This window comes from Cricetulus griseus (genome assembly GCF_003668045.3).
Source record: "Cricetulus griseus strain 17A/GY chromosome 1 unlocalized genomic scaffold, alternate assembly CriGri-PICRH-1.0 chr1_1, whole genome shotgun sequence".
In the NCBI taxonomy this organism is placed as follows: Eukaryota; Metazoa; Chordata; class Mammalia; order Rodentia; family Cricetidae; genus Cricetulus; species Cricetulus griseus.
Window position 1 is genome coordinate 11,633,734 of NW_023276807.1, and position 10,661 is coordinate 11,644,394.

The following is a 10,661-nucleotide window of genomic DNA, read 5'->3' on the forward strand; positions in this document are numbered from 1 at the left end:
AGAGCAGCAGCAGCCGCGGAGAAAGAGCCGGCGCCCGGCGCGGTGGAGCACGGACCCCGGGCTCAGGGGCGCCCAGAGCGGTGGCTGGGGCTGAGGGGTGGTGGCGCCGGACAGCCTAGGCGTGCTGGCGGGCGCACGCGGGCTAGAGCGGCGCGGGGGTAGCGGAGGAGCGTGGCCAGAGCCGAACGCGAGGGCGGCGCCCAGGGATTGGAGCTGCACGGAAGAGGTGAGTGAGGCCGGAGCCCTGGGGCCCCCGGAGCTGCCGCTTTGTCCCCTTGACTCGGATAGGGGCTGGCGTGCGCACGAGGGGACAGCGTCTGGGGGTGCAGGACGGGGCGGCAGCGCAGACAGCTGTCCGATCTGGGTCCCCCTCAAGCCCTCCGCGGGCTGCCCAGCGGACGATCAGCAGCCAGGCAAGCAATGTCTGCAGAGCTCCAGTGGCCGGAGTGGCGGGTGCCTTAGGGTGTGGAGCTAGGAACGGTGGGAGACCCTCGGGCTGTCCGGCGCGCGGTCCGGATTTGTGCCAGGTTCGCGAACTGCTCCGGTTCCCCCGCCTCGACGGAAAGTTCGGGGCGGGCTTGGACCGTGGCCGATGTTGTGGGATCGGATTTCCCTAGTGCGGCCCCCCGCCCTCCCGTTCTGCTGGGGAGGCGGGCTAGCACTGAGAACCAGCCCACTCCTTGGAGCTCTGCCGCCCGGTCCCGCGCTGGAGCGCCGCGATCCGCGATCGGATGCTCCGGGTGTGCAAGTGTGGGGCGCAATCCTGGTCCTGCAGCCCTCCATCCCCTGGCTGTCTGTGTCCCTTGCCTTGGAAAGAGCTGGGGGTTGGGTCACGGTACGCGGGCCGATTCTCGGAGCTTGCCACCGGATTCTGACCCCAGCGTAGGGTAATTGGTAGAGGGGAAGCTGAGGGTGTGTCAGGGGGACTGCCCCGGGAAAGGCAGCCCCCCGCCCCCCGCCTTCCCGCGCAGGGGTCCTGGGCCGACAGGGGGCGTCCGCAAGCCAGGTTTTGCCACGCTCCCAGTGCCGCCGCTTTGTTTGCATTCAAATCCCCGGAGCTGGGGGAGGGGAGAGCCCACGGTAGGAAGACCTGGACCGGGTCTTGGCTTGGAACCTTTGTTTTGGGGTGAAATCCCAAGATTTTGCATCTCTGTTCTCGTCCCCGAACGTTTGGATTAGTGGAAATCAGCCCCTCTGGCCTAGTGCCTTGTCCAGGGTCCCCGGGGGGCAATCTCCGAGTTAAGAACGTTTGTCAGAGCCAGGGGAACGCAGCCCCTCGAGGGCCATTCTTGGGCATACCATGTGCTCCAGGAGAAACCCCTTTGGCCTCCCAAACCCATTTCACTTCCTTCCACGACCCGGCTCCCGCCGCGGTGAGGAGATCCCCATACGCCCGGAGCCTACTCGTTGCCCCACCGTCTCTCTGATGGAGAGTCAGTGCCTCGCCGAAGGCTGTTGGAAGAACAGGACTGGCCCTGGTCGTTTCCACGCCCATCCCACCCACTTCCTGCCTCTCTCTTGGGCAACAAAGGGGCCTCGGGAAGCTGGGCCCTTTTGGTTCCCGGCCCCACTCCTACTCCAGCCCTGCTGATGTGGAACCGGGTTTGGGCTCTGCCCGGCTATTGTCTGCGCTGGGGGAGGGGACAGGCTGGGGCCGGGAACTCTTGCACGTAGCTTGCTGCACCAAGTCCCCCATTGGGGGTCTTTGCTCTACCGCCTGCTTGCCTCTGCCGAATAAGGGGTATGCCTCCCCAAATTAGGTCTTGGGGCTGGCCGGAGCCCAGGTAGCAGGTCCTCTTTCTTAAGATTATTCTAAAACCTTTTAAACCTGAAGGCAGGAAAGGAGAGGAGTCCCTTTTTTATTTTTTCTACACAACTCCCTGTTGAAGAGAGGGAGTAGGGATGGCCTGGAGGCCATAGAAGGCTCTTTGATGACTGCCCACGCCTACTGCTTGCTGACTCAGCTCCTGTCTTTGCTCCTCTGGGAGACCCCCGGGGCCCCTGGGGGGCAGAGGCCAGTTGCAGAAACTAGGTCTGCTCAAAAAAAGGGGAGCAGGGGAGATCCAGGAGCTCCGGGGGAGTTGTGTTCAAGTGTGTGCCCCGTGCTGCCGGTCTCTTGGTGCGGGCCTCCTTCCGGTCTGTGATGCTGACCAGTTTCTTTTCCTTCAGCAGGACTGCTGGACTGAAGTTTAGAGCCTGGGTGTTTGCCATGGCCCCACATTGGGCTGTCTGGCTGATGGCAGCAGGGCTGTGGGGCCTGGGCATTGGGGCTGAGGTGTGGTGGAACCTTGCGCCCCGGAAGACAGTATCTTCTGGGGGTGAGTGCCCGAAGCATGGGAGGCAGGGCCAGAGGGAGGCAGGAATGGATGCTGGGTGAAGCAGGGGATGCTTGCTTGAAGGAGGGAGCAGCTGCTGAGGAATTACCCCCAAGCATGCACCTTTGTACTGATATGTGTGGTTGTGGCTTTCTAAGAAATGTGAGTGGCCCCAGGGACCTAGAACTGGTAGTGCAGGTCGGGACCTGGGATTTGCCCCCATCTGACACTGGGATAACTGTGCAGTCTCTTACCACCCCCTACCCCCCACCACCTACCCACACTTGACTGTCTTGGTGTGCAAGGGAGCTAGTTTTTGAGTCACCCTCCCTGTTCCTCACTTGAATTGTCACTAGTACTTGGAAGCCTAGAGAAAGAAACCTGAACCCCAGGGCAAGTGTAAGCCTAATCCCATCTCCAGTCTCTCTAGCTGTCTGTCCCTAGAAGCCCCTTAATTCACTTAATGGTTCTCCCCTGTGACCCCAACACTGGAGCTGTCTGGTGGTTCTAGGTGGATGTATATACCTGCTTGTGCTTAACGGGGGAGGAGGCAGAGCTGAACAGACAGTGCTCCTTTGCACACACACCTGTATGAAGAGGTGATGTCAGGTGTTTGTACCGTCTATGGGCTCTTGGGACATGGGATGAGCTCACCTCCCACAGGCTGCACTCAGCTGCTAATGAAGCCCCTCCCATGGCGACCCAGCTCTGGCTGGTCATTGCCTCCAAAGACTGAGGCTGGTTTACATGTTGACCTTGTGGCCAGGTGGCCAGGAATATGAGCCTCTGACAGATCACATGACTATGTGTATGCCCTCCATGTGCTGAATGACAGCACAGCATCTCAGGCTTCAACACCATCTCTGATCTCTGAGTCTCTGGTTCCTTTGCCTTCCTGGTCCTAACTTCTTCCTCCTTCCCCACAATGCCACCTTGCCAGTCCCATACCCACCTGTGCTCTCATCTCTGGAAGCCTGGACGGGCACCTGCTGGTGTGAATGGCTTCTTAGACAAGGAATGCTCACAACTGTTCTTTGCTTCCTGCCCCATTGGATCTGCCACCAGGGTCTGGCTGGACCCTAATGTGGTCTGCAAGTAGGAGAGCAAAGGAGGAAATGACAGCTGAGGATGCCAGGGTAGGGGGAAGTGCCCTGCTCAGTGCCTGAGGTACCGCTGACCCTGAGTGAGAGCCATCAGTCAGATGGCTTCCTGTGGCCGGGAGCTTTGGCTGTGATATCCTTCCTTCCCCTTTACCAGCCCAGATTGCCTCCTCCCAGGCTGAAGAGGGGCTTTGGAAGCCTGGGTAGGGTGGAGCTGTTGAGCCAAAGTCTATTCAGAAAAAGTCCTTTATGGCCAGTAGGGGTTTGGCTGTCTTCTGTATGTGTGTTGCTAGCTTCTGTGGAGAACTGTGGTGATGAGGCCTGGGGGACTCTTGGACAAAGGAAGATTGATGTCGGGGCTGCCATTCACTCCTTGCTCATCCCCGCCTTGTTCTTGTCCCTGTTTCTGCAGAGCTGGCCACAGTAGTGAGGCGGTTCTCCCTGCCGGGCGTCCAGGACTTCCTGACCTTGACCCTGAGAGAGCACTCTGGGCTTTTATATGTGGGGGCTCGAGAGGCGCTGTTTTCCTTCAGCATAGAGGCTCTGGACCTGCGAGGAGCGGTGAGAGGTGGGGCAGTGGGAGGCACACAGAGGGGAAAGGAAAAGGACTGGGGGCGGTGTGGCCTGTCCCTCACTCAGCCCAGAGGTCGCTCTTGGTGTCAGGATTAGTGATTGCTCTCTAATCCCTTTGGGTTCTGCCAGGAGGGATAATTTCGGGCTTGTGTCAGAATGGGGACCAGGTGTGTCACCTGTGGTATATAGCTCAAGCTGTGTTTGCGGCACATACTTAACACATGCCTGTGACATGGCTGATATGTCATTTCCCATCCTCAGATCACCTGGAGGGCCCCGACTGAGAAGAAGATTGAGTGTACCCGGAAAGGGAAGAGCAACCAGGTGGGTGTCAGGGCACTTCCCCTGCCAGACCTCTGTGGCATGTTCGCCTCCCTGGCCTCTGGACCCTGGTGATCCTGCGTCTCTGATTCTCAGTGCTCACTAACTTGTATACCTTTCTCTCTGAAGACCGAGTGCTTCAACTTCATCTGCTTCCTTCAGCCATACAATACCTCCCACCTGTACGTCTGTGGTACCTATGCCTTCCAGCCCAAGTGCACCTACATCGTGAGTGTTACCCTCCCTCTTTGGGTGTGTCCCTTACCCACCTGCCCCTAATTTCTGTGACTTCCTTCCTTGGACTCTCGAGACCAGGATTTTTCAGGCCGAGCAGGGCCCCCATATTAATGCCTGTCTTCCATGTCTTCCTGCCCCTAGAACAAGCTCAGTTTCAAATTGAAGCGTGAAGAACTTGAGGATGGGAAGGGTAAATGCCCCTATGACCCAGCTAAGGGCCACACTGGACTCCTTGTGGGTGAGTGGCTACCCTTCAGTACAGACAGGGTAAACCTCATGGGACTTTAGTCACATTCCGGATACTTGTCTCCAGAGTACATCCGTACCTTACTTTTCTGGCTTAGTTGACCTGCCATTTGTCTCTTCTAGACGGTGAGATGTTCTCAGCCACACTCAACAACTTCCTGGGTACAGAGCCTATTATCCTGCGAAACATGGGCCCCCACCACCCCGTCAAAACAGAGTACCTGGCGTTTTGGCTGAATGGTGAGTCATGGAGTGGGATTGGGGAAGCCGAGAGTGGAAGGGCCTTCAAAGGCCCTGGCACCCTGCCACTGACCTTCCTTACTTTGCCCCAGAACCCCACTTTGTAGGCTCTGCCTATGTCCCTGAGAGTGTGGGGAGCTTCACGGGGGACGATGACAAGGTCTACTTCTTCTTCAGTGAGCGGGCGGTCGAGTATGACTGCTATGCTGAGCAGGTGGTGGCTCGTGTGGCTCGCGTCTGTAAGGTACCAAGTTCCGCAGTGGTGGGCAGTGGGAGCCCTGAAGGCTTGGCAGGGGCTGACCAGCCATGTCTCCTTGCCATCTGCCAGGGCGACATGGGGGGCGCACGGACCCTACAGAAGAAGTGGACAACTTTCCTAAAAGCACAGTTGGCGTGCGCAGCCCCTGACTGGAAGGTCTACTTCAACCAGCTTCGGTCAGTGCACACCCTGCTGGGTGCCTCTTGGCAAAACACCACCTTCTTTGGGGTTTTTCAAGCACGGTGGTAAGTAGCTCTGGCGTTGTTGGGGGTAGGGAGGAGCAGGTGGTCAGGTCGGAGATGGTGTGTGGGTGTGAGGGCCTGCACAGGTCTCTGGAGGAAGTCCAGCTGGTCAGTGCCTGGCAGCCAAGATCACTCTGGCTTGCTCTTTTTAAAGCTCTGTGGGGGAGAGGAGCAGAAACTGCCTCAGGTGTTACCTCAGAGCCACCTCATGGCCATGACTGCTCCATCTCGAGCCCTGCCTTCTTAGTGCTTCCTCTGGAGCTGGGGTGTGGTGCGGGCAAGTAGGCACCAGACCCGACATTCAAGGTCCTTCCTTTGCTGTACCAGGGGTGATATGGACCTGTCAGCAGTCTGTGAGTACCAGTTGGAACAGATCCAGCAGGTGTTCGAGGGTCCCTACAAAGAATACAGTGAGCAAGCCCAGAAATGGGCCCGCTATACTGACCCAGTACCCAGCCCTCGGCCCGGTTCGGTGAGTCTTCCGCATGGGGCTGTGTTCCCAACGTCAGCTCCAAGACCCATTCATTCACCCAGCTGATGGCTCTCTTCCCATATCCCTCCCCCCACACAGTGCATCAACAATTGGCACCGCCACAACGGCTACACCAGTTCTCTGGAGCTGCCTGACAACATCCTCAACTTCATCAAAAAGCACCCCCTGATGGAGGATCAGGTGCAGCCTCGGTGGGGCCGCCCCCTGCTTGTGAAGAAGAACACTAACTTCACACACATGGCAGCCGACAGGGTCACAGGGCTCGATGGTGCCACTTATACAGTGCTGTTCATTGGTACAGGTAGGCTCTTTGGGTGTGCCAAGGCTGGGAGCCTGGGGGTGCCCCAGGCCTGAGGCCTCATCATTAACACACCCCTCCTCATCACCTCTCCAGGAGATGGCTGGCTGCTGAAGGCTGTGAACCTGGGGCCCTGGATCCATGTGATAGAGGAACTGCAGGTGTTTGACCAGGAGCCAGTGGGAAGTCTGGTGCTGTCTCAGAGCCAGGTAGTAGGATGAACCACACAGATTCCCCACTGCCCTCTGCATCACCATCCATCTCACACCCAGTCTTTCTGCTTCCCTAATCGGGCTCATGTGATTGGCCAGCTCAGGACTCCTCACTTAGCGCTTGTGAGTTCCAGGGAGTAAGAGCACTAACACACCGGAACCTGCCCTCCAAGAGTTCTTATATGGAGCCAGTCCCTGTGGGGCCCCCATTCCCAGAATCCAGCCTTGGCAAATGCACTGATGTTTTCTTCAGGCCCTTCCAAGTGGGTCTGGGGCTTTGCCTGTAACCTCTTCTCAGTCATTGACCAGACCTCCCAGACTCCAAGATGTTTTTGGTACCCATGCATCAGGGACATCAGTTTTCTTCTAGTTCCCAGTGGGTCTCTGTCAGGCCCTCAATTTCCTGGATCATTTCCTTGAAGCATTTGCTTTTTTTTTTTTTACCTTCATACAAAACTGGCATATCCACAGTACCCTCTGGACTTTGATTTGTTTGCCTTTTAGCAGTTATCATGACTCAAAGTTGTTGTTCTCCAATCTTTGAATAATGAAATGGCAGCAAGGAAAAGTGTGGGGTGGAGCAAACACACAGATTGGCAGTCACCATTCACACAGTGGAAAACATCTTAGAGGGGTACCCTTGTTATTGTGCTGGCTCCTCGGGCAGGAGGAAAACACAGTTCCCTGAACTGTGTGTGAGCAAGTGTGCTTACACCTCAGCCTCACAGTCTGCTGCCCTTGTCTAATGGGGTCATGTCTATTAAAGTGATTAGGATTGGGTTGGCTAAGCCCTCATCACATTTGTTCCTCCGGCCTGGACTTTTCTTCTGCCTTCTTCCTCCTTTGGTACCTAGTGTGCTCACTCTCCCTGTACAAATCCCAGCTACCACTCTCTGCGCCTGTCCCTCTCAAAGGCTAACCCTTTGCCTGATTTTTCTGCAGAAGATGCTTTTTGCTGGCTCCCACTCTCAGCTGGTCCAGTTGCCCCTGGCTGACTGTACAAAGTACCACCTCTGTGCAGACTGTGTCCTTGCCCGGGACCCCTACTGTGCCTGGAATGTCAATACCAGCCGCTGTGTGGCCACCTTCGGTGATCACTCAGGGTGAGTCTGGTAATCTGTGAGTGCCAGGGCCAGGAGGGGAGGCAAAGTGGTTTAGAGTAGCACTGCCGATGTCCTCTCATTTCCCTACAGATCCCTTCTGGTCCAACAAGTGACAAACTTGGACACCTCAAAGTTGTGTAACCAGTATGGCATTAAGAAAGGTGAGCTGTTTTGTTGTTGTTGTTGTTATTGTCATTTCTTCATTTTGGGGATGGGCCCCCCATCACAGCCAGAGTTGGTGCATCTCCTCCTGCTGTTGGCTCTGGGTTTCCTATGTTAATACTGTTCTCTCATTTTCGCCTCTACAGTCAGACCTACTTCCAAGAACATCACAGTAGTAGCAGGCACAGACCTGGTTCTGCCCTGCCACCTCTCATCCAATTTGGCCCGTGCTCACTGGACCTTCAAAAACCAGGACCTGCCTGCAGAACAACCTGGCTCCTTCCTTTATGACCCAGGACTGCAGGTGCTGGTAGTGATGGCTGCCCAGCCCCGCCACGCTGGGCTCTATCGATGCTACTTGGAGGAGCAGGGGACAAGGCTACCTGCAGAAAGCTACCGTGTTACTGTCGTGGCTGGCCCATCGGTGACCCTGGAGGCCCGGGCTCCCTTGGAAAACCTGGGGCTTGTATGGCTAGCTGTGGTGGCTCTGGGGGCCGTGTGCCTGGTGTTGCTGCTGCTGGTTTTGTCACTTCGACGGCGACTTCGGGAACAGCTAGAAAAAGGTGCCAAGGCAGCTGAGAGGACATTGGTGTACCCCTTAGAACTGCCCAAGGAAACAACCAGTCCCCCCTTTCGTCCTGGCCCTGAAACAGATGAGAAACTCTGGGATCCCGTTGGCTACTACTATTCAGATGGGTCTCTCAAGATTGTGCCTGGTCATGCCCGGTGCCAGCCTGGGGGCGGTCCCCCTTCTCCGCCTCCTGGCATACCTGGCCAGCCCCTGCCTTCTCCGACTCGGCTTCACCTAGGGGGTGGTCGGAACTCAAACGCTAATGGTTATGTACGCTTACAACTGGGAGGGGAGGACCGAGAAGGACTTGGGCACCCACTTCCTGAGCTCGCGGATGAACTGCGACGCAAACTACAGCAGCGGCAGCCACTGCCTGACTCTAACCCAGAGGAGTCCTCAGTATGAGGGAAACCCCCCACCCACCTCATTGGCGGGGGGTTTCGTGGGAGGTGCACTCTTCCTTTTGCACAGGCACCAGCTACCTCAGGGACATGGCAGGGGCACTTGCTCTGCCTGGGACAGACACTGCCCAGCATTTGCCCAGCCATGAGGACCTGCTCAGCGTGGGCACTGCCACTTGGCTCACCAGGGCATCAGCCTCACAGGAGGCACGCCTTCCTCTGTGAATTTCAGACACGTGGGACGCCAGCAGCCAAAACTTTGCAAGGCAGAAGTTTCAAGATGTGGGTGTTTGTGTATATATGTGTTGGTGCATTTATGTATGGATGTGTGTGTGTGTGTGTGTGTGTGTGTGTGTGTATGTAAGGAGGTGTGTCTCTGTCAAGTCTTCCCTTGGCCTGGGTTCCTCCTGGTGAGTCTTTGGAGCTATGAAGGGGAAGGGGGTCATGCCACTCTGCCTCTCCTACCCCCACCTGTCCCGAGCTTGGGACAGTGATGTACATATGGGGATGGGATGGACAGGGTGTTGTACCCCTTTGGGGGGAGCGCAGGACTCAGGGGTGGGCCTAGTCCTGCTCCTAGGGCTGTGAATGTTTTCAGGGTGGGGGGGAGGGAGATGGAGCCTCCTGCTTCAGGGGGAAGGGTGGGCAGGGCCTCCCACTTGGCCTCTGGGTTCAGTGGTATTTTATACTTGTGCTCTCCCGACAGGGCTGGGAAAGGTTGTTGGGGGGGGAGGGAGAAGGTGGGCTTGCTGTGGATACTGGCATATCCTCTCCCAGCTCTAGGAAAAGGGCTCCTAACAGTGTAACTTATTGTGTTCCCCACATATTTATTTGTTGTAAATATTTGAGTATTTTTATATTGACAAATAAAATGGAGAAAATGAAACTTAACTCTGGTGTGCAGAAGTTTTGACTAAAACCTATCTATCCAGAGGGAACCAACCATCTTTTGGGCTGGGCCCATTCATGGTCTTAATGCCTGTCTGTGCCCCCTCCCTGGAGGCACCAGCTGAGACTCAAGCGTTTTCCCACAGTGGTGCCTATGGGACTGGGAACCAGACCAAGGCTAAAAAGTCCTCTTGGGAGCCAGACTTGGCCTGGTGCCACGGGGAAAAGTCAACTCTTTGGGGAAAGTGGAGGAGAAGGGGTTTGTCTTCCCAGAACTCCAGGAAGAGTGAGCAACTCCCATCAAGAGCACTCAAAAATGAATCCTCAAAACTTCTCGGTTGTGTGGACAGTGTTTTTATAAAGATGGTGCTCAGGACAAGCTCAATGGAAGGAGGAGCTACTTGTAGCTTTCTGTCCCTTCTGTGTAGGGAAAGATAGTCCCCCACTGCCACCCAGTGAGTTCCAGGCCCCGATTCTAGAGAGGGAGTAGTATAGGCCCAGATGTTACTGGGAAAAACAACAGGCCCAGCCTGGATTCATTTTTGAGTGCTCTTGATGGGAGTTGCCCGGCAAACGAATTTCAAAAAGAAAATGGGGAAAAAAATGACGTTTTAAGATGTTTTGTGCTGAATTCGATGCTGTTGTTGGCTGCAATTTGGACACGACTGGTTTAGATAAATCTAACCCGTGCATAGGGTCAGAGACCACAATAGTGAGCCCTCCCCCGCCACCCACCCCACCCACCCCACCCACCCCCGCTCTCCCCGCCATCCCCCATACACTTGGTTGCAGCTTGAGCAGGCTGCTGTCCTGGTTTCCCTGAGTGTGGGTCAGAAGGCTGGACTATGTTTGAGTGTGTCCCCCTTAGCTCAGATGTCAGCCCAGCGGATGCTGTCAACCAACCAGTGCCCACCGAGGGGGCGGAGGGTTAAGCACAAAGGTGGGCCTGGTCTTTGCCCTCAGGCCACCTGCTTCACACTGGATTGTTTAGGAACGAGGG

General features: G+C 56.3%; 1 protein-coding gene across 3 annotated transcripts; it reads left to right on the top strand.

Moving 5' to 3' along the window:
* The first annotated feature begins 89 nt into the window (after positions 1-89).
* Sema4c (semaphorin 4C) lies at positions 90-9,385 on the top strand. Of its 3 annotated transcripts, none has more exons than XM_027386856.2 (15): positions 90-226; positions 2,170-2,318; positions 3,828-3,976; positions 4,250-4,312; positions 4,439-4,537; positions 4,688-4,784; positions 4,916-5,032; positions 5,125-5,276; positions 5,361-5,536; positions 5,861-6,005; positions 6,105-6,327; positions 6,421-6,533; positions 7,479-7,639; positions 7,730-7,800; positions 7,948-9,385. In XM_027386856.2, exons 2-15 carry the CDS (start codon positions 2,210-2,212, stop codon positions 8,775-8,777), a joined length of 2,505 nt encoding a protein of 834 aa, XP_027242657.1. In that variant the 5' UTR covers positions 90-226; positions 2,170-2,209; the 3' UTR covers positions 8,778-9,385. The 3 variants fall into 3 exon arrangements, with proteins under 3 accessions (XP_027242657.1, XP_027242658.1, XP_027242656.1); XM_027386857.2 differs by having other exon boundaries at positions 95-226; positions 2,173-2,318; XM_027386855.2 differs by lacking the exon at positions 90-226 and adding an exon at positions 1,127-2,032.
* The last annotated feature ends 1,276 nt before the right edge of the window (positions 9,386-10,661 follow it).

Excerpts from the sequence above, each read along its gene's own strand:
- Sema4c (XM_027386855.2), top strand. The coding sequence starts at position 1,932 with ATGACTGCCCACGCCTACTGCTTGCTGACTCAGCTCCTGTCTTTGCTC. Across the intron at positions 4,785-4,915 it reads CCACACTGGACTCCTTGTGG|ACGGTGAGATGTTCTCAGCC; the intron begins GTGAGTGGCTAC and ends TGTCTCTTCTAG. Across the intron at positions 7,801-7,947 it reads CCAGTATGGCATTAAGAAAG|TCAGACCTACTTCCAAGAAC; the intron begins GTGAGCTGTTTT and ends TCGCCTCTACAG.